A 21,680-nucleotide genomic window follows, 5' to 3' on the forward strand; every position below is an offset into this window, starting at 1 on the left:
CTATTTGCTCTCGGGTATCATTACAACATTAGTTATACAATATAAAGTGCCCTTCTCTATGCCATTGATCCGGAGGCGCGACGAAACTAACGTTCTAGGTCATTAATATCCTATTCCATCTCCAGAATAGCCCTCTTTGTCATATCATGCTGGACCCAGCCTACAATGGTCTCGCCAACGTCGCCAACAAGTTTTTCGTAGTGGTCGCCTCTGAAGAATAGACTCGTGTGCGCGGCGACTTGATCCATGTCTTTTATGAAGATCTTGACCCATTTCGGATCGACCACGCCGTCCACCTTTGGAACGTTGCAAAATTTACGTTCTTTTGGCGGTTTTGGGGGCTTAGCCTTACCCTGTGACTGTGCCGAGGGACTAGCTAGAGGCGATGCCATATCGGGATCTTCTGACTGCGCGACTGCGGAAGAAGTGCTTCTAAAAGGTCCGTCGTCTGAAGTTGAGGAACTCGACGCAGCAATGGCGGCTGCTTCTTTCTTTCGCCGTTTCTGTTCTTCCTTCGCCTTTTTCTCCGTCTCTTGCGCCATCTTCTTCTTCCTCTTGTCGTAGATTTTCTGCCGTTCCCTAATAGCCTTATCATGGTCCTTTACGAGCTTATCGTAATCTTTCTGTATCCGCTTGGCTTCCTTCTCAGCTTGTTTCCGTACATCCTTATCTGTATACTGGCTAAAATCTGGCGGGTCGGGTCTAACAGGAAGTTCTGGTATTGTAGGAAGACCAATACTTAAAGATGCCACAGCATCGGTAAGATCAGTTGTTGAGATTGTGTCGTTGTCTGGAGATTGCTGAGACAAAGAATCATTATGGGGCTGTTGAGAAAGCGCTTTCGTATCACTGTCATCACTATGATTGACCGATATACCGTTTTCTGGGACCTTATCCTTGATGTCTTTTAGGGGCTCATCAAATGTGCTAGCTTCAGGTATCGGTTGTGGCTCTTCAGACATTGGTTCAGGAGCAAGTAACTGCAATTCTGGGCTTTCGGAATTGCCATCGAAAGAATCTCGCAGTAGAGTATTATTGTTGGCAGCATCGAGATCTTGCGGGCTTGAGGGATGATCGTGACCCTGGACTGAGATTTGCGGTGCTGGGGGAGCCGACCGTGTATTTAATATGGTCTCCAAGGCTTCTGAGTTGTTATTGGAGCCTGGATCTTTAGGTTTCTTAGGATATCCGTTGCACACAGTATAGTATTGAATGAAGCGAACTTGTGGGGGTACATGAGGGAATCCATGATCTTTTAGATCGTCTACATCCTCCAATCTACGAATATTCTCATATCGAGTCTTCAGGTTATTTAGATCCATGAGGCAGCTTCCGAATTCCAGATGCGACATGAGGTGATGACTGACAGCGTCTAGCAGACCTTCGGAATTATGCTTCTCGACGAAGTGGACGATGTTTCTCCACCAACCCCTATCCCGAAGTGGGACATCATTGACGAAAGATGGATTATAATTTGGATCGAACGTCATACCATATGGAATCCCTTGCGGTCCAGGGGACTGGGAAGCGCTTGATGGATCCGAGTATATCGAAGTGTTTGCCGAGTTGATGTTAGATAGGGATAGGACTGATTCATCTTCTGGCATTGGCACCTGGGGCAAGTTTGCTGTGTCCGATTTAGGCCGAAATAGACTGGCAATACCAGCTGTAACGACACTCGCATGTAACCCGAGGAGGGGCGCATCTAGATTAACTGTCCCTATGATGCGATGAAGAAAGTACCCCATTTGGTACTGGTTTCTAGATGGCTAGTACGGGTTGTGAGCTAACAAAATAATATACCTTAGGCAGGTAAACCAGGTCACTTACCATCAGAGCAATATCGGCAGCCAATAATCCTCCCATAGAATGGCCGACAAGAACCACGTCGGTAGTGGGAGATTCATGAGGGGCTAACCATCTACTGAAGTTATCGCGGGCTACATCAAGAGCCTTGTAAGTTTTATATCTTGGGTAAATCTTAGAATGGACAGTATGGGTCTCGGATAAGGCGAGTTTAAGGTACTTGTGCACATGAGCGGGAAAGGATTGAAAAGAGGCATCGTTGCCCATAAAACCATGTATATAGATGACTAGTAGTTTACGGCGTCCTGAATCATCGTTTTCGGATGGAGAAGGAAGCAAAGACTGTGTGGAAGAGGATCGCGGGTCATCTAAGGTAGAGAGCGATAGTGTTGATGAACCCCACTGAACGCCAATCGTAGGACGAGGGACGTCCAAAGACACATCGTCCGGAGATATACGATCCATGGTGACGATGACGTGAGAGTAAGAAGTTGAATGTGAGAATCCCTCTTGGGAATAATATATGCCCCTATTCAGACCAAGGAGGCTTAGAGGGCCGGTGACGTAAGCTGGGGTCTACCAAGGTGTACTAGTGTTGGGCGGCATATTTAGTAGAATTGGATTGGATATGCCAGGTTTTAGATGGTGTAGAACAAGAACATTATGAAGAACTTGTGGGGGTAATAAAGTAGAAGTAAGAGGAATAGATAACTATATGCGGATTAAACCTTATCAAAGGCAGTAGGAATAGTAATTGTAACTAGTTAGTAGTTGTTATATTCGTAGTTATAATTCGTGGTTATAATTGTGGTGAAGTGTGAAGTGGTAGATGATAAGTAAAGCTGAATTCCAATGCGACATATGCATTCAATACTTGTAATGTATGTACTCACTGCAGTGCGGGGCTTGCATTACAGATAAGTGTGTACCTGCCGTATCGACCCGCTCTGCCCGCTCCAGCCCATTCGCGCAGCAAACACTTAATGTTAAGTACATTGTACTTTATATAAGTTACATTTGGAGGCCTCGACTATAAACGCTTGATTACTGTCTCCTACGATAGTAAAACAGTATATATGAACATACCATGTTGAAAGACTTATTCTTTTCTCTCAGTATATCATGAAAATTTATGACGACGTAGCTTAATATAATATTAAAAGTGACAGGTAGCTGGCCTGTTATGTTAACTTTCTATACGGACCTCATCAGTCAAATCCTCAACAGGCTCTTGGGTCAGACTATTATTCATACGAAGAGCACGAGAACTAAGCGGAATCAACTAATATGGGTATACAGCGTCTTAGATATTTTGATGCCAAGTCAAATCTTATTTAACTATCACCACCGAGCCAAACGGCTGGTTCAGGGTCCCTACGGACAGGATGAAGGGCTGATTTCCATCAGGCTTGCCTTGTGAAAGACCTAGACTTCATAACTTAATCCTCAGGTCACATAAACTTGTAATCAAGCTTGAACCAATAATCCCGCAATCCCCTAAATAGGCCCCCCCGTCTCAAAGAGGCATCAGCACTGCATCAATGACGCTGCGCTCTCTCAAATGCAAATGTATTATAAAAACACCGTGCCCTTTTCTGTGTACAAAACACACCTAGCTTCGGCCTAGACCTGAGAATGCTCACAAGTAAACCAAGCCTAAGGGGAAGAGATGGTTACAACTGATATGGTATTCGATCTTAACCGCATGTAGAACTAGGCACCCCAAGTAGAAACTCGCCAAGTGTACGCATCCTGTTCATAACGTTGATCATTGCACCAATACAGTTGAACCCCATAACTCTGGCCGAGGTGATTTAATTTTGTCTCCAAGCAGTATATACGACAAGCCAAACTAAGCCGCCTGCCATCCTAATTCATCGTATGACCACATATGCCTATGTTGCCTACTGCCTGTTGCTTTATTTCCCCTCGTCCAAACGCCTTACGCCATGCTAAAATCATGGGAAATGCAAATAACCGTAATGGTCTGCGTGAAATTTTTGGGTTCAACCCCCAAGTCTCGAACCTGTTCAACGCTGTAGATGCACAAAATTATCATATCTCGTCTTTAACCGGGTATCTCAAGGTCACGTCCTAATCTTGCCACTGTAGTTTTGGCTACTGGCGCTTCTGAACGAAGACATTTCCCCAGAGTTCTGTTATCGGTCAGCAAAGAGACTTGCAGAAGACGGACGATCTGCATGTACCTGCTTTCTCCTCTTGAGCTTCGACCGTTCATCTGCATCACCAGTTGAGTATCCGCCCGTATCGTCATCACCATAGCCTTCGCCGTATCCTTCAAAGCTGCTGTCTTGATAGCTTCGCTTTTTCCCAATCCGACGAGCACGATCGATCTGCGGCGTCAACGGCTTGTTCGACTTCGGAGTAATACCAGGGGCTGAGGCAGCCGGAGTGCTAGGTGCCGTCTGTCTCGTGGCTGACTCGTGACCAGCTTTCTTTGGCAAAATGCTAGGCGCTAAGTCGCCGAGGACAGAGCTATCCCAGGCCGCCTTGGGTATGGAACCTTTGGCCATCGCTACTGCTCGAGATAGATGCGCTTGGTGGGTTTGCGACAACCCTTTCTCGATCTCCTTTCCGCTTACTTCCTTACTGAGCCATGTATCTTCGTCAAGCCCAGCCAATGCCAATAGGCCATCGGGGGCTTCGAGCTCTTTCTTAACCGCATCAAAATGGCCGCTTAGTCCCAGAGTCTTTATTTGACCTTTGTACGTCTTACGTAGAGCATTCTTCTCTCCGTTGGGCTTTGTACGGGCGACCTCAGCAGCGATGCCGGTCAATCCGAACATCTCAAAGAAATCGTCCGATAGACATGGGTACGAGGTGGAGTAGGCTAAATACGAAAAATAGTGTCAACCAAGAAGTATCAAATCCCATTGAAGCAATGCCTTTGATAATTACCATCAATCTAGGAAAGAAAAGACGGCAGGATGCATAGCATGTATGAGACTAAAGGGAGCCTTACGAGTACTGCAAAGGAGGTACTTTTCACCAACATCCAGGTGCAGGTTCTCAATACCAACTCGGCGATTCTCGAGGTTGACTTTTTTGTGCTCATGATCCCCAGCATCGTCGAATGGGTATTTTCGCTTGCTCGAATAGGCATCTGCTACCGCAGTTTCGTGAGACATGTCGGTTGGTTGGGCGGACCCGTTCACGCTATGTGCAGGCTATGATGGTGAGAAAGTTAATGAATATTCCATAGAAATTTGAGCGAAACAATGAAGAGACGGAAAAAAATATAAATATATTCAGGGTATTAGGTGCTCGGGATGATTCCAGATTTGAAGAAGAAATTTTTTTACCGTCGGTAGAGCTGTGGTAATTGAGGTGGTCATGGAGCTGTTCATGCTTGACACCTGGTCACCTGTAGTCGGGGAAAATTGAGAGGGACTCTGGGGCGTTTGAGGGTTGAATAACATGGTCGCCATCGAGAAAAGTAAGCGAGAATGATAGGAAATTACGGTGCGCGGTGCGATTCGGAGGTAGAAAAGTCGTCGGAAATTCCTAGTGAATGCCAGCAAAAATTGACGCCGCAAATGCTGACAAAGTGGGAATGTGAATGAGCGTAGCGAGAAGTCGGAAAGGCCGAAGAAATTTTGAATACGGTAGGCCGATTAATTTTTTTCTAATGCGCTCGATGAACGATGGACGATTGACGATAGGACGGTGTTGAGGAGTGGAATGATAAAAGTCGATCGATTTCACTGTGGCGAGTCGCGCGAAACCGCCGACCGGCTGTTGTGGTCGAAGATACCCGAGTCTACCAGCATTCACCGACTTAACCCTTCTACAACGTCGTATCGGTGAATTAAAAATGATGTTCCTAGCAATATCGAAGCAGCTCGAGTGCCTATGGAGGATATTGCGATGCCTCGTCGTGGTAGTTGTCGATTGCGGAAGACAAAATTGACGGGTCTTTGGGTGAAAGGACGCAAGGTGAAGTTGTTGCAATGGTGACGAGCAAAACGGGCGGACGGGGGGAGAATGAAGTGCAGGTGGTGCCTTGCGACTGGGCAACTCGCCTGTTCCGCTTGAAGTCTCCAGTTTTATTTAAATACACCCCTAACCGCCCTAAGCCTAAACTCACCCCTGTAGACTCACCTACATACTACAGTACATATATACATACCTAACTCCTACCTAAACACCGGGTCAGGTTTGTACTACACACCACCAATGTCTTTAAATATGTACATGTAAGGTACCTTATTTATACCTAATAACTAGGCCTTACACATCACTTACATTTATATCATTTATACCTCTTTGTCTTGCCTTGCTTAGATAATATAGTTAGGGTAAGTTGAAAAGTGCCGGCTGTTAGATGGGGCTCCTAGCTCATTTGCTATTAACGGAATTAAAAACATTTTATATTTACTAGCTGTTAAGTAAGTAGGTATATACAAAGGTATGGAGTTCATTATGTTCCCTATCAAATTTTAATGTGTCTTACACATCAATGCCTCAGGTAGGCTTGTATTTTCCCTTGGAACCCATCCGCGGGTACTTCCCGATAATAAGATGCCCCTGGAAGTAGATCTTAAAAGATATATCAAACAACAGGGGCTTAAATCACCCTTGACACTCTCTCCACCTGATAGAGTCCGAACGGTAAATTCAATATCAATCTATAGAAACCTGACATACAAAGCATGGGCGGACCCGGAAGTTCAACCCGCCAACCCTAGTCAAGGCAGTCAACATAAGCTTAACTTAGGAGCTTCTTCAATCTTGCAACCCCAAGTAGGTATTCCTCAAACAGGTATTAGTCTCCCTAACACGTGAGAGGTCTTGGGTGGAGCTAGTTAGTTGTGGTCACAAAGACCATAGGGGTGACAAATGTTTGTAATTGATTGTAATTGATATGATACATTAGGTACTCAAGTAGGTTATTAAACAAAGCAGATGCTTTTGAGCAAAAATAAGGTATGTTATATGTATAAAAGGTAAATGACAAAACTAGGACAAAGTTCCATTCTATTACAAATCAGCCAATTCTTACAAGTCAAATAACAAAAGGACATAATAAATTACTAGTAAGTATATTATGTAGGTAGATTTACAGATCTGCATATTTCGTACATACATGCATGTTAAGTACATGTATCTTACGTACCTTAGGTAGGTTATTCAGCATACCGAGTTCGGAAATACATAGGTACATACTTAATACATCTCCTCCCCTTGCCCCCGCTTATTCGGGTCTATTCTTATAGTCACGACCTACCCGTCAAGGTGTGATTACCTCATTGGTGGGTATCCATTTAAGGGACGAGTCAGGCGCCGAGGAACGCGGTTACGATACAAGACTTTAAGATAGCACACAATCCGAATCCGACAGTCTCCGTCAATCCATTCAATCCCACCCATTCAGTCAGTCCAGTTTCAAATACCATTCAACAACTCTTTACTACCTAACCACATCGGGCAGAACGGTTCCAAATTCGATAACACTTCTCACGATTTTCAAAGTTCTTCTATTGTGTTTCTAGCCACTTTGTTCATCCGACAAGAGGCATCGCATAATCCACCCTTATTTTACGTTCCCAAGTCTTTGGCTTGCATTCTTATATTTTCTTATATTTTCTTAGAAGTCTTCAGCCTACTGGCGGTTTGATTGATAAGATTTCTCCGACTTCTACTCCGGGGCACGCGAGCTACATCCTCCTGTCGCACCGGATTCACGATATCCTCCTTATCTATACCACAACCTCCGATCTATTCATTGCCATGTCGTCGACAAGACTTGCTGGCGGTGCTAAACATCGGCTAATGTCCGAGATGCAAGAGCTCTCAAAAGAGAAATGGGTGAACATCGATGTAAGTACTATAACTCCCTTCATATTCTAACCGTATGGCTAACTTTGTATACTTGTAGTTGGTGAATGCCAATATCTTACGTTGGCGACTTGGTCTTATTGTCGTTAATCCCGACAGCGCATTTAATGGAGGCTACTTTAAGGTAAGTAACAAATTAGAGTATCGTTCTCAACTAAGATCAGCGCTAACATAATAACGTTTAATAGGCCGAGATGACCTTCACTGAAGAGTATCCCTACCAGCCGCCGACCTTTAGATTCCTCATCCCCATCTATCACCCCAACATCTATCCCGACGGCAAACTATGCATCTCCATTCTACACACTCCCGGCGAAGATATCATGTCTGGAGAGCAGGCCAGCGAGCGGTGGTCTCCTTTACAAGGTGTTGAGTCTGTGCTCCGGTCCGTTCTCCTACTTTTAGATGATCCCGAGATCAACTCCCCCGCAAACGTAGACGCCAGCGTAACGTACAGGGACAATCGCACTGCCTACGACAAGAAAGCCAGGGAAATTGTCGAGAAGTCCAAGAGCGACATTCCGAGCGACTTCGTGATGCCAACCAGTCTCGAACCTCCCCCACCACCGAAGCCGGTAGACGACGATGCTGCATTTTGGGACGAAAGTGACGAAGAACTTGATTTCGGAGGTAGTGACACAGGCGATGACGCAGAATTAGCAGAGTTTGATGAAGACGGCGAGGATGACGGCGCTAGCGACGACGACGATAATTAACATCACCCCGTTCTACGCAATATTTGACATTCACTGCTTGTCCTCCAAGAATGGGTCGGCAAAGAATTTCCTGACTCAGTATACAGTTGCATAGCGGGGGTAAGGCGTTTACGGATCTCTTGCACCTTTGGCGCGCATCTCGGTCCGTCTTTTCGTCGTATTGGATTACCATTGATCGACTTTTCCCATCTTCTTTCAGATAGAGGAGGCTCCATGATGAAACGTGGACGCCGAAGACCTTTCTCAGCTACTATTAACTTGTAGCATAATCTTTGAGAACCCTCGACCATATTTATAGATGAAGGACGATTGTCACTTGGGTATAAACGCAACCATACTAATTACGCGTTACCCTTTCGTCCGACTTAAGAATGTCACACCTAAGTTATTAAACGGGTTATGCCTACCTTAGGTACCTAAGGCACTTAATGCCGTGCATATAGCAATTCTACCACACGTTACTTCTTACATACTATAGAACAAATGTCTTTGTACATATATTCTTAGTTATAAGTATTACCCATCACATGTGAAATGAGAATATCATATATAACATGACTAACCTACCTTAGGTAGGTACTTAAGGTACCTATCGTATTACACTGAACTGGCTCTGCTGCCGATTCCTAGTCCATTTCCTAGTCCATACTCCATACTTCTTATCGCCAAGGTAGTAGGCCTCTTCCCTAAGACTTGGCATTTGTTTTGATATATGGGTACGACGAGAATAGACGTCACAGGTGCCATTCTAGATATTCAACTAGCAGATCCGGCACACTGGCACGATATCCGGCAGTAGTAACATTAAGTGCCTAAGGTAGGTAGGTATTTAAGCTGACTTACGGCTATGCATATAAGGCGAAGGGGTAAAAATTTTCAACGACACTTCATCATGATGTATTCTAGAGAACAGGCGGCGTGGGTTTATTAAAAAAAAAACTACCCCATTCTTTTTCCTAAGGCTTACATCTTAAATAAGCCAGCGACTCGCATGTAGGCCGGTATATGCCGGTGAAAGCCAGTCAACAGCCGGCTAACACTTGCCGAGGCTCGATTTAGCAGTCAGCATAGTTGTCCATTATTGTTAGTTAAGGCAGTGATTATTAATTCTATAAGCCTCTTTCAGCTTTATCCTATAATTGATACTATTCGTGGATAACTTTCTGGTAATAATATTCTTTTTGAGTGCATTTCGTGTTCCATTTATCAAACCGGCCAGGTAACACGTAAATAATCCTCTTATCAGTCTCTACACATTCTAATGTTACGCCTCACTAAGTCATAGTCGACGACCTACGATCAACTTAAATATTAAGTAGTAATCTATACATATTAAACACTGGTTGTCGAATTTTTGAATACTAATATAGTCTGACTGAAAAGCAATGCCATTCATCAACACTAGTTACTACCAAACTAACATGTGTGTCTACAGAATGACATAATATTACTACTATTATCAATAGAACCATTTAACAGACGTAAAATAAGATTAATTACCTCGTTATGAAGCATAGATATAGAGGTTGTAGTATACCCTTGGGAACATTATTGAATCTACCAATAGTACACTGAACGGCTACCCCTAAATTATTATTTACAATCATTGTTCGATGAGAACTAAGTTTCCAATAGCACTCTATAGCAACATTTACTATAATCCATAGGTACATATTACTACTTGTTTGTATAATGTTCCTCTACCGTGGGGTGGACTTATAGGCTATGGAGACGAATTCATCACTCCACAAGAAAGCTTAACCAAACATCTGAAGTTCATGGTCTTCCTTATGGATGTATCATCGAGTTCTTAACAAAATTAGCTCTCGAGCATAAGGATCCAGGTCTCGTGCCAGTATTTGTTTCTCCCAGCTCGTTATAACCAAAAAGGCATTTTGATATGGAAATATATTTAAGTTTGTATTTTTTCAACAATAATTGAGCCACCATAAACCCAGGTAATCCAGTATGAACTTACAATGCAATGCCGTTTTAATAAAACTGAACGCATTATGCCTCGCCTCTTTACGTCTGGTCTGTCAGGGGGTTTATACCCAGGTGATTGATGTCATACACAGAGTGAATATCTAGGATAGGTAGACCAAAAGGATGATATATTGAACTAGTAACGCCTGGCTTCTACTCTCTTTCGAGGGCGCTACGCGCCCTTATATAGTAGATAGACCCCTGTAGGCCTCCTTCCCCACTTATACCCTAACATAGTCACTGAGAACAAGAGTATCTTGCATTAGAACAGAAACTTATAAGTTTAATACTTGTGCTAGTTAGGCATTGCTAAAGATGACGACTTGAGTTAGCCGAATTCTTAGGTCGTCAAGAATGGAGAGACGTATATAGAATAGCTACGATAAATATTTCTTGAAGACTTATTTAACCCATATATTTCCTAAATGTCTATACTTTTCAATATGTAAGGTTATTCGGTTTCGGGTAACACTAAAAATGATATATTATTAGACTTAAAGCTAAGCCTCTTATGGAAATATTAAGCGTAGTGAGATCTATACTATAAAAATGACGTCTTTAAGTTTTATTAGAAACATTGCTTTTACTTTAAACTGCATAAAAGCATCTTCTTATAAGACATTAAAAAGCCTTGAATGATACATCTAGGGGGCCTGAAATGGAATTGGCCAATAGTTAGCAGTAGATTTTATGTCGGATGTAAGACACCTCGTATAGTAAGTATAATAGGTGGCTGCGAGTAGGGCAACACAGCATATTACTTTGCTGCTTAGCAAATGTGGATGTCATGTTAGGAACCGGAGGATTCAAAAAGAAGATAGGACAGTAGAGAATTATTGGTCTTAATAGATGAACACGTGAGTATTCTCGCTTATTTACCGTATATTCGGCGCCTTCTGTTTCATGATAACAACGCAGTATCGGTGAGGTCTCCCTAATGGAGCACTGGCATCTCGATCAGATGAATTTAGATGGAAAGGTAGGTATGTACCCGAAATATCCAATCACGCAATCAAAGATATTCTATGAATTAAAACTGAACATATAAGGCCAAAAGTGTCCTTAGTTTGTCCTAAACCCTTGACTTGGGGACTAACTGGGAGATAACTTTACATACCTTCGTATTGTCTTGACTCTTGAACCCTCCAACTTGAACGTTCTCTTAAAAAGAAGAAAATCAATATGTCGTCAACGCATGGCCAAAGTCAACCGCCACTGGACTATTCGGACTCTGGCCCTGGTATTCTTATCGGTTCTTACGTGCTCGCGTTCGTCACGACTATCGTTGTCGCATTACGGTTTTGGGCGAAAAGATTGACGTCCTCTCCCCTAAGACTTGACGACTACTTGATCCTATCTTGCCTCCTTGTCCACCATTTCTTTATTGTATTTGGTACGGTAGCTGTAGTACGAGGAGGACTAGGACGGGACATGAGAATCATTGCTCAGGATCCAACCGCTGTTGTAATTCTCTTCAAGGTACGTTCTATATAATACTTAACCGAGCTGGCTAACCGCGCAATAATCAGTTTATTTTCATGGTCGAAGTCACTTACGGATTCAGCTGTACTTTAGTGAAACTAAGCGTCCTTGCTTTCTACCTACGAGTTTTCCCCACCCGAACAATACGCATAACGTCCGCAATTCTGATTTTTACGAGTATTTCTTGGACCATTGCCGTACAAGTAGTTCATGTGATACAATGCCGGCCTCTCAAGGCGTTCTGGTACCAAAACCTCCAACGACTCCCAGAAACAAAATGCATAGATATAATACTCTTCTTGATGGGCAACTCGATAGCCAACTGTGTCGTTGACTTCTGTACTATAGTCATGCCGGTTCAGGAAGTATTAAAATTACATATGTCGAGGTCAAGAAAAATAAGCGTATGCGTTATCTTTCTCCTTGGTGGCACGTAAGTCTACATTTATTCTTCTCCTATACCCCTTTTCCCTGCTTATATCCTCTAGTTTTAGAACCGTCTGATTAACCCATTTTAGAGCCTTTGCAGCAAGTATGACTCGCACCCTATCTACTGCAAGGATGCAAAGGGAGGGTACATACAACTTTACTAGTATGATACATCAGAATACAGATCTAGAGAAAATATTCTAATCAATATAGAGCAATCCATCGCGCCTGGCGTTGCTGCGGCTGTGGAAGTCTACGTGGCTATCGTCGGCGCATGCCTGCCAACGCTAATACCAATTTACCGGAAGCTCCGTTGGGGCCATCCTAATGCACCCAAAAGGCCAACCCCTGTGGATGGTATCGTTACAATTGGGAAATTGTCGAATAGGAATCCATTCGGTAGTGGTGTCAAAGGGTCTTCAAAAAAGTTTGAGAATGAGGAAAAGATTATGTTTAGCCCCTGCCGTGGTAGTTGCCAGGTCAGCATTAGTGGCCAGGGTAAACAGCTGTCTCTTCGTACTGATTCTTCAGAATATCCCCTCCAAGGAATTGTCGTGAAGCAAGATGTGACCTGGTCGGAGAATGGAAAATCCGTAATTTAGTTGATTGGATGGTTAGGTAGATTTAGTAAAGAGGGAAGTAACGAGAATAAGAACCAAGCGGAAGTTTTAGGTCTATAAACTAGATGAGTACTTTAAAGAGTCTATTTATTACTATATAATTAGCTCCTTCTATCAGTTCTATGTTGTGTTCGTTGAGGAACTTCTAAAGACATCGTGAAGGCAATTATACCCTTATAACGAGTACCTGCATTTCTCTAACCCCTAATTATAGTTGTTAAAAGTAATGATTCTATTGAGACTCACATTCTTGAGATGCAACTGTGTGCAGATAAGTTAGAGAAATAAACATGAATTTCTCGATGTAGAATACCCTTCGCCTGTGCTAGATAGCGAGTCTGACTCTCAACTCCCATAGCCATGAGACTTGTTGAATATATCCAATCAGTTGGTTACTGATAGCATGCTAAATATTGGCCAGGCTCCTATACACCAGTGGTCTACGGTGAGCATAGGGTGTGTACCTTGTATAAATGTCTTAGCCCAGTTTCTATAATAGGCTATGTTACATTTGAGGCCCAAGTTAAAAAGAAAATCATAAAGTTTGGTTGTGTTACAAATCTAGCCAGTGCAACCCTCACACCGGCAACAATAAATGTCCATATTTTACTATACGTTGAGTTGCGCCCCTCTTGTGGGGTGCTTACCTCGGCTCTTTCAGGTTGCAGATATGATATATCAATACCGGTGGAAATAATTATAAACACTATACCAGGGTTCTAGATTCATTTCGATGTAGTGCAGTGTAGGTATATCCCTTTCTGTACTATGTAGGTAGGTAGTTATGCAACAAATAACTAGGGAGTCCCAAGGAATATACTAGGAGTTATGTCCCTAGTGGGTATTCTACATAGGGATTGTAAACCTAGCATATTTAGAAAACTTTCTGTGGACGTGGTACGAGTGGATCGTCAACAGTACAAGCTTCGTTTTGAGCAGAGCTATGTGTGAGAGAAATCATCACACTGTAGCACATAATGTTATATAACTCCCAGATTCCTTCTAATTTGACAAGGTTCCTCCCTAAATATGCCAAGCCGGACCTCTCTTGAGTTGTATTAAATCGAGATGTTTAGTAGAGTGAAATCTCGGGCCTGTAATATAAACAAGCCATGCGGCCTCGACTTAACAAATAAAGTTCGGAATTGTCACCGAAACTGATGTCATTACAAAGCATTGTCACACCCCTGTATACACATGCAACTGGGGTAACTGCGAAGTGACGTTTTCATTGACCACTGGTATCCATTACTGGACTGTATACACCGGTTATTTTGCCGGTCCCCGATACCCCATCGTGACTATTAAAGAGGATTATAATTCCATGTAGCTTCTTCGCCATTATCAGCCATATTCACACTCATATTTCGTGTACAAACTCCCTAACTGAAATTTGCTATACTTAGGTGCATGGAAGAGACATCAGCTACTCGAAAAGAAATGGTTTCATCACAGACGACAAACAAGCCTGAAGCGCTTGATGTAATCATCGTGGGTGCTGGTATATCAGGAATCAGCTGCGCTTATCGGTTACAGAGTCAGCTCCCCAATGCTCGCTTCACCATTCTCGAAGGTCGGAGCGAGATTGGTGGCACCTGGTCCCAGTTCACATACCCAGGAGTGCGCTCAGATGCTATTATGAATACATTGGCATTTCCATGGCACCTATACCCGCATCCGGAGCCAATAGCGGATGGCTCTCTAATTCTAGATTACATCAAAGACGCTGCGTCAAAGTCTCGTATAGCAGAGCGCATTCAAATGCGTCATAGAGTCTCAGCTGCGGAATGGTCCTCATCACAACAACAATGGACTCTCACGGTTGACCACGACGGAAAGCAAAAATTTTACACTACACGCTGGATGATTCTGGGGACTGGATACTATGACTACGAAGCCCCGCTACAGGCTGAGATACCGGGTCTAGAAAACTTCAAAGGTGAGTCAAGGTGCTTTCTAGCTAAGCAACCATCCTAACAGCTCTATAGGAAAGGTAATACATCCGCAATTCTGGCCCAAGGACTACGACTATGAGAACAAGAGAATGGCGGTAGTTGGAAGCGGGGCCACTGCTGTCAGCTTATTGCCATTACTTGCAGAGAAAACAAGCGAATTAACGCTGATCCAACGGAGCCCAACCTACATCGTTGCGAAAGAAAACAAGTCATGGACGCACAAGCATTTACCACCCTCTCTAGCTTCGGCTTGCCAGCGTCTGTATCATACGATGCACCAACACGTATTTGTTGCATACTGCGAGAATTTCCCTAATTCTGCAAAAGAGCGTCTCCGTAAGGATACCGTAAAGAGGCTGCCAAAGTGGCTCGAGCAGGACCCCCATTTCAAACCTCGATATAATCCTTGGGAGCAACGGATGTGTACGGACCCCGACGGTATTTTCTACGAAGCCCTCCATCGTCCTAACGTGAAGTTGATTACCGGAAACATTACGAATTTCACAGACACCGGAGTACAGACCCAGGACCATGAGACTGGCAAGATAGACATCACCGATATAGATGCTGTCGTGACTGCTACTGGCCTGAATATGAAACTGGGTGGAGGTATTGATATACGCGTCGACGGGGAGACCCTGTCGTGGGGTAAGAAGTATATCTGGAACGGCGCGATGATCGAGGGTGTTCCAAACATGATGTTCGTGTTTGGATATGCTGACAATGCCTGGACTATAGGAGCTGATATAACAGCCTTCCTCGTAGTCCGGGTATTGAAATACATGGACCGCAAAGGACTGAAGACTGCAGTTCCCCAGCTGTCAGCAGAGGATGCTACTACGGAGACTGAACGAATCTTTCGACTAAATTCAACTTATGCCAATCTTGCGGCAGAGAAGCTTCCTGTGTATGGGAAGACAGGAGCTTGGCGGCCGAGGACGCGCCCACCGCAGGATTACATACACGCTCGTTGGGGCAGTTTTAGGAGTGGTCTCCATTTCTCTACTTGATATGTTAGGTACCTAATGTACTGACGGGTAACCAAGGTAGATATGCATGTGGCTATTGTATGTTAGTCTCTAAGTTATAAGTTATAATCTAAGTGTGTACATTTTCCACAGCGCACATTTCCACTTCTCACCATACTTACACCGTCAACCTTTCAGTATTGTATGGAATTCCCAAAATTTATTAACGTGCTGCCTTTCTTTTTCCTTCCGAACCCCAACAAATATGCATAAATCTATCCGATACCCACATACGTAGGAGGTACCTAAGGCAGCCCATAGAAAAAGAAATACCATGCGAACACGGCGTTTACGGCCGTGGGGAAGTGGGGCCGAACCGGGGTTGGTTCTCCATTTCTATGCAAGTCACCCGTATTTATACCCCGCCGCGGCTCAGTCCGGGGATTTCTGATGCATGGGGTATGTTCCAATTTAGGTGGGTTAAGCTGCCGTGTGACACATGGAGACTTCTTATCTCCTAAACTCACTCCACTTATATCAACGAATCGACTTTCTAAAAAGACTAAGAATATACTCTCTTAGGAATGGTGGAAACCATTTGGCCAATGAGATCTAGAAGGATTATAATTCGTACGTACTGGTAGCTAGGTTCGTACTAACTATAGGAGATAAGTATCTGAAGCGGTGATATATAACAATAGTGTGATATATAACAATAGTGTGATATATAACAATAGTGATAGTATATGAATTCTAATTGGCTATATAGCATCACCGCTTCTACTAACACGGACTTATGTTTAAGTGTCATGTGCTACGATTAAGTCCACCTGAGCAAGTGATTGGCATTGTCTCCACCCATCAACCATGGTTTTCAATTTCGGGGCTAGAATGCTATGTATTACATAGAACCTCGGTTACGTCGATGGAATTACCAGCATCACAAGCAGGGTCTAGTCCTTTGTTGATGGATGGGTATAGTGGTAGTACATAACCGAAATGCATACAGTGTCCCGCTTATGCGGGGGATAGAGATAACCATTTCCCCAGCCAATATACAGTATCTTCGTCACTCTTTGTAGTCCCTTCGCAGATTAACTCCCCAAATAACTGCATCATGACGTTAGAGTATTGTCTTCGTCTGATGTAGACGTATATATTTCGCTAGTTAGCAGCTATACCCGCCTAGTGTAACAATGGCCGTAGGAGTTTGTGATAGAGCATCGTGCTTGTGGCATATAGCTTTTTTAAATATTATTCTTCAACTCATATGCTTATTCAAACGGGCTAACGTATTAGATTCTGAAGTAGTCTTAGTGAAAGGCTTCTTAATACTGCCATACACTCTTCATTAGTATCGGGATGGGGATCATAGCTATTATAGGGCACGATGATTTATTAGATTTGGCAAACCAAGCCGAATTCTACCTGTCTACTTGTTTGATTATCTTAAACGGGCTTTAATGGCACGGACCGGCACGTCCAAAGGACGCCCTGCTGTCAGCGTAGCATCCCACTGCCGGCGGTGGCAGTCGATGCTAAGATATGTACTGCGAGGTGTATATCTGGTAGTATCAACTTGTTAATGTTAGAATTCGTAGCTATCAATGCATTTAACTATACCATATGTCATATACTGTTGTTATAAGTATCGCTTTCGGCTGATATCATTAATCAGTTGGTAGCAATCAATTTTGAATACGCGTTACCACCCAATATCTGACTGACACTTGAAGAATCAACATAGTACGACAGTCTCCCATCGGGGCTGGCACTGCTTCCAGTCGCACAAAGAGATGGTTCCAACATCAACGCGACGGGCAACAAATGGTTTGCATGCTAGTCGCTCGACAAGCATCACACGTAACTGCCATATCTGGTCATGTTGACGAAGGAAGGAATGCCATTTGCGAGTCGGTAAAGGTTTCAGAGCGCCGGATATGACGATAAAGTCGAAAAGCTTTCTATTGCCCGGTGTCGTCCGTCGTGTATTGATCCACTCGAAACTCATCATGTTTAGATGTCCAACAATTGTGCCCTCGTTACAAATTGCCGCGTTCTGTGCAATATGGTCGTTCTCAATGTTATCTTTAGAGAGGAAGTCTATGCCCAGGGATGCTACTGTCGTATTGAAGACCAAAGAGCCGGGAAACATAGTAGCGAATCGGCAGGCTTCCGCATTCAAGACTTGACGGGCAAGGGCTTGGGATGGACTATGGGGACAGTCTTCCCAATCTCGATTAGTTCTCCCATTTAAAGGTAACGATTTGAGCGTGAGGGTTGGTAGCTCGGCCTAGCTTGCTACTTCTTTGATTGTTACTTCGTGTTGGATCCATCGTTCTTGGACATTGAGTTTCCGAAGACCGCAAGCCGGATCTTGGTAATAGAAGAACACCAAGCTTGCGATCTCAAGGATGTCCTGGCTTAACCGGTGGTTGGCGCCCATCCAATCATAGCCAACAGTGCTCAACGCCACTGCCCAGCTCCAGCTGGGTATTTCTGGCATTTCACCCCTCCGACCTGTTTCCCCTGGACAACTCCACATGAGACACTGTGGTAGGTATTTCTCCGATAGGCCGAATAGCATTGGGCAATCTAGTAACCTAGATAGGTATTTAGCTACGCCCGTAAAAGCGTGGAGAATGTCGGTGCCATAAGAAAGTTGGCGGGATGTATAGTTTTGGACCCATCCGCAGTATTCTATTAGAGATGCGGTGTCTTTAATTATATACTCAGTCTCTGTGCCGTAGGAGTGTAACCTAAAGTAGCCTGGAATTTGATAAACTCTGTCTTTGTTAAAGTCATTCCCATCTTCAGCATTATTGCCTACTAGACTATCACCCAGAACCGCTGGCGGACTGGAATTTCTTGAAATTTGAGGACCCCACGTGAGCTCTTCACTTGCTTCTGCTTGCGAACATTTGAATATGACTTGATGTTCCGTAATAAAAAGGCACCGTCGAGAAAGTAGCCTCTCCTGAAACGTCCAACCCCTTCTATTCCAGAGTGAGGAGTCTACCAAACTTCTAATACCATTTGGATTTATTCCTCGTGTTTCTACGTCAGCATCATAGGGAGGGATCCAGATAGACGAATAAAGATCCCGCGGCTTCCCCTGATTACCGGGAAGCCCGTCTCCATTAGGATTGTTAAGGGCTGCCACAAGTGTGAAAGTAGCAGAGCGATATATTTTATCCATAGCCGCTATTTGCGCTGGCTTCAGTTCCTGATCGTCCTGGACGATGCAGAGTCTGTCAATCCAGAGATAAACTTCTCCTAGGTCTCTACACAGCGATATAGCATCCGTGATGACCCTGGGAATGCTGTCATTAATAAGACTCCCTGGAGCCTCGAGGTATCCAACATTATTCTTTTCAAGTTGAAAATCTTTCTGACTGCCAGCCGCGGAACCCCACATGTAGCTTAGAGCAACATAACGTATCGGCCCAGCCGGCTCAGCGATGTTCATGTTTATAACATCAACCACACGAAAGCCCGGAGGAAACTCTATTGACTCGCTATTAGTTTACTTTTCGAATTCTAACAACTACATCTTAGAAGAGCTTACGGATCTGATAGGAATATTCGGTACATTTATTGCCATGAATGGCATCGCAACCTCGAATCCAGCTCCTAATAACCGATATATTGAAAAAGGGCACAGTCCATTCCTCAATTCTATATAAGGTTGAAGTACTGTTAAGAGAATAGTACAAGCAAAACTGTGGTGTTACTGTGAAGAGAGTTTGTCGCTTCTCCTTCGGAGGCATGAACTCGCGAGTAGGATATTCTTTGGAGAGAGAGTTTATTGGACGATTACTGCTTGTAACTTCGAAGTCATCTTTTAGGATACTAACAGTGAGCCTAAGAAATAATTGGATAGGAATACTACTCGGATCAGACAAATCAAGCTCGCGCTGATTAGAGGATACAGTGTCCAGGTATAATGGGCCTAGAACTTCGATAAGGATGCGAGAATCCGGGTAGGATTGTAAGGTGCTGAGGGTACGCCGGCGAATGTTAAACACTGCTAAGGCAGCCTGACAGATCAAGCATTGGGAATTTAGTGAAAGCTCCTCAATAGACATAAAGTTTTGAATACAAGATCCTGACTTATGGAGTTCAATATCATTCCAACCCTGACATTGAGAACAGAGGAGAGGATTTGACATTTGGAGAAGTTCGTGGTCCGGAGTGGGATTTAGTAGGGAGTGATCCATGTCATCAATTAGGTTGACTGTATGTATAAAACTTAATGATAGAAATTGACTTGCAATATGAATAAAGAGAAATGTACAATATAATAACGAATATAGAAGTCATATTTTAGCCCTAGGTTAACTTTTGTCAACATTGTAAGCAAACAATATTACCGTTGTTTTTAAATGATTTAAGCCTTGTGCTGATACTCGTTCTATTATTGGTTTTACGACAATCATGAGGCTTACTACGCGAGGCACTGTATAAGTCCTTATTATTATGAGTGGCTTATAGGTATCTATCAATCACAATCACATCAGCCATTGTGGCTTGGTTATTCTGGATCTGATTCGCCTGTAATATGCTAGCTATCGCGGCTACGGGATCTGAGACGTCTGATCACCCCTGGTCCGGCACCCCCTCTCCCCGTCGAACGATATTAGTCCAAATTCTATATTTTCAAATGTTACCCTCTTAACCTTTCTGTTTTCTTTTTCTTCACGAGTTGATCTCTTCATTATTCACTATTCTTCGTTTACGGTTTGCTTCATCATCAATCCTCTTGTAATTACATCAACTATACTTTGTGGCAGGCCACAATATCCAACGAGTTCTAATTCTTCGATTCCTCCCGTATTAATTCCCTAAATTACGAAACACGCGCCGGCATCATGTTCCGCACACCGTTCCAACTCTTCGTCTTCCTCCTTTCCATCTGCAACATTGCAGTCGCTGAGGTTGATGCCACACACGATCTGCTACCTCGACAAAGTCCCAGCGCGAACGATGTGAATTCGCCTCTCTGCCAGAACTATGCGCTAGTAGCCAACCTTTCTACCGTCGCATTGAACTCTACATATCGCGCAGCTTTCCTACGTTCTTCTCCTCTTGGAACGTTTCCGGCCAGGGCTATTTTAGATGTGGAGTCCCCGAAACTCCCGGCGATGATGATGGATGCCCAATTGAACCAACGATGTGGAAATTTGTCTGAGGTTGCTCTCGCTGGGGCCGCTGCAAATCTTAGCGCAGGTACCGTGCTTGGACTACCGATCCTTGAAGCGCCTGGTATTGATCCCGCCAATGTTGCCATGCCTATCGTTGGAATCGCGATCTTCTTGATGTTTGGTGGAACATGGCTTGCATTGTAAGCTACTCTGGTATAGGGATTCCGTGAAGATTTAAGGGAAATTTGAAATTTAGGGCCTCCTTTAGTGAGATATTCAGTTGGTTTATGGTTGGATGTTGCAATAGGGTAGATGAATGCATCTCGGAATTGTTATGTATAGAACTGTCTAGTTTGCCGTTGGGCAGTTGTACTGACAATATAATGAAACGATGTTTAAGTGGCCAATCTTGGGTTCTACAGCGTTAATTTGAGAGTTACTCTTATTGTAGTGTACTGTACCTTTCACATACCCTTTTATCTTGGGATATATGTTATTTTATAATTGCATTTATTAAAGATGGATATTATAGCATGTATTGCTGTATAAGAGCGTGAAACTCGACATCTACAACTTATCAACGTAGCAATACCATATTTGTATAAGTACCTAACCTAAACTATATTGGATGAGCTTAAAGCCGAACCTTAGAATAAAATTGAAATAGTGTAAGAGCTGTGTAGAATAAAGATAAAAGAGCTTGAAGCATCCCGCT

At 43.5% G+C, this 21,680-nt stretch overlaps 5 protein-coding genes across 5 annotated transcripts; 3 read left to right on the forward strand and 2 right to left on the reverse strand.

Annotated features, from left to right (window-relative positions):
• Nucleotides 1-110: 110 nt before the first annotated feature.
• GL218_08231 (Reticulocyte-binding protein 2 a-like protein) lies at nucleotides 111-2,271 on the reverse strand (the record flags this gene model as incomplete). The annotated part of the gene is made up of 3 exons (XM_033585028.1): nucleotides 111-790; nucleotides 878-1,769; nucleotides 1,831-2,271. 3 exons carry the CDS (start codon nucleotides 2,269-2,271, stop codon nucleotides 111-113), a joined length of 2,013 nt encoding a protein of 670 aa, XP_033441073.1.
• Nucleotides 2,272-3,965: 1,694 nt separating this feature from the next.
• Nucleotides 3,966-5,255, reverse strand: GL218_08232 (Mediator of RNA polymerase II transcription subunit 19; the record flags this gene model as incomplete). The annotated part of the gene is made up of 3 exons (XM_033585029.1): nucleotides 3,966-4,657; nucleotides 4,790-4,994; nucleotides 5,130-5,255. 3 exons carry the CDS (start codon nucleotides 5,253-5,255, stop codon nucleotides 3,966-3,968), a joined length of 1,023 nt encoding a protein of 340 aa, XP_033441072.1.
• Nucleotides 5,256-7,557: 2,302 nt separating this feature from the next.
• Nucleotides 7,558-8,381, forward strand: GL218_08233 (Ubiquitin-conjugating enzyme E2-34 kDa; the record flags this gene model as incomplete). Its single annotated transcript, XM_033585030.1, has 3 exons — nucleotides 7,558-7,647; nucleotides 7,706-7,789; nucleotides 7,854-8,381. 3 exons carry the CDS (start codon nucleotides 7,558-7,560, stop codon nucleotides 8,379-8,381), a joined length of 702 nt encoding a protein of 233 aa, XP_033441071.1.
• A 3,168-nt stretch (nucleotides 8,382-11,549) lies between these two features.
• On the forward strand, nucleotides 11,550-15,863 carry GL218_08234 (FAD-containing monooxygenase EthA; the record flags this gene model as incomplete). Its single annotated transcript, XM_033585031.1, has 6 exons — nucleotides 11,550-11,846; nucleotides 11,897-12,282; nucleotides 12,368-12,441; nucleotides 12,492-12,657; nucleotides 14,305-14,837; nucleotides 14,887-15,863. 6 exons carry the CDS (start codon nucleotides 11,550-11,552, stop codon nucleotides 15,861-15,863), a joined length of 2,433 nt encoding a protein of 810 aa, XP_033441077.1.
• A 4,829-nt stretch (nucleotides 15,864-20,692) lies between these two features.
• Nucleotides 20,693-21,169, forward strand: GL218_08235 (putative metal tolerance protein 3 protein; the record flags this gene model as incomplete). The annotated part of the gene is made up of 1 exon (XM_033585032.1): nucleotides 20,693-21,169. The coding sequence occupies one exon, from the start codon at nucleotides 20,693-20,695 to the stop codon at nucleotides 21,167-21,169; it is 477 nt and encodes a 158-aa protein (XP_033441076.1).
• Nucleotides 21,170-21,680: the final 511 nt, after the last annotated feature.

The sequence above is a fragment of the Daldinia childiae genome, assembly GCF_008694065.1.
Source record: "Daldinia childiae strain JS-1345 chromosome Unknown Scaffold11, whole genome shotgun sequence".
NCBI lineage: Eukaryota > Fungi > Ascomycota > Sordariomycetes > Xylariales > Hypoxylaceae > Daldinia > Daldinia childiae.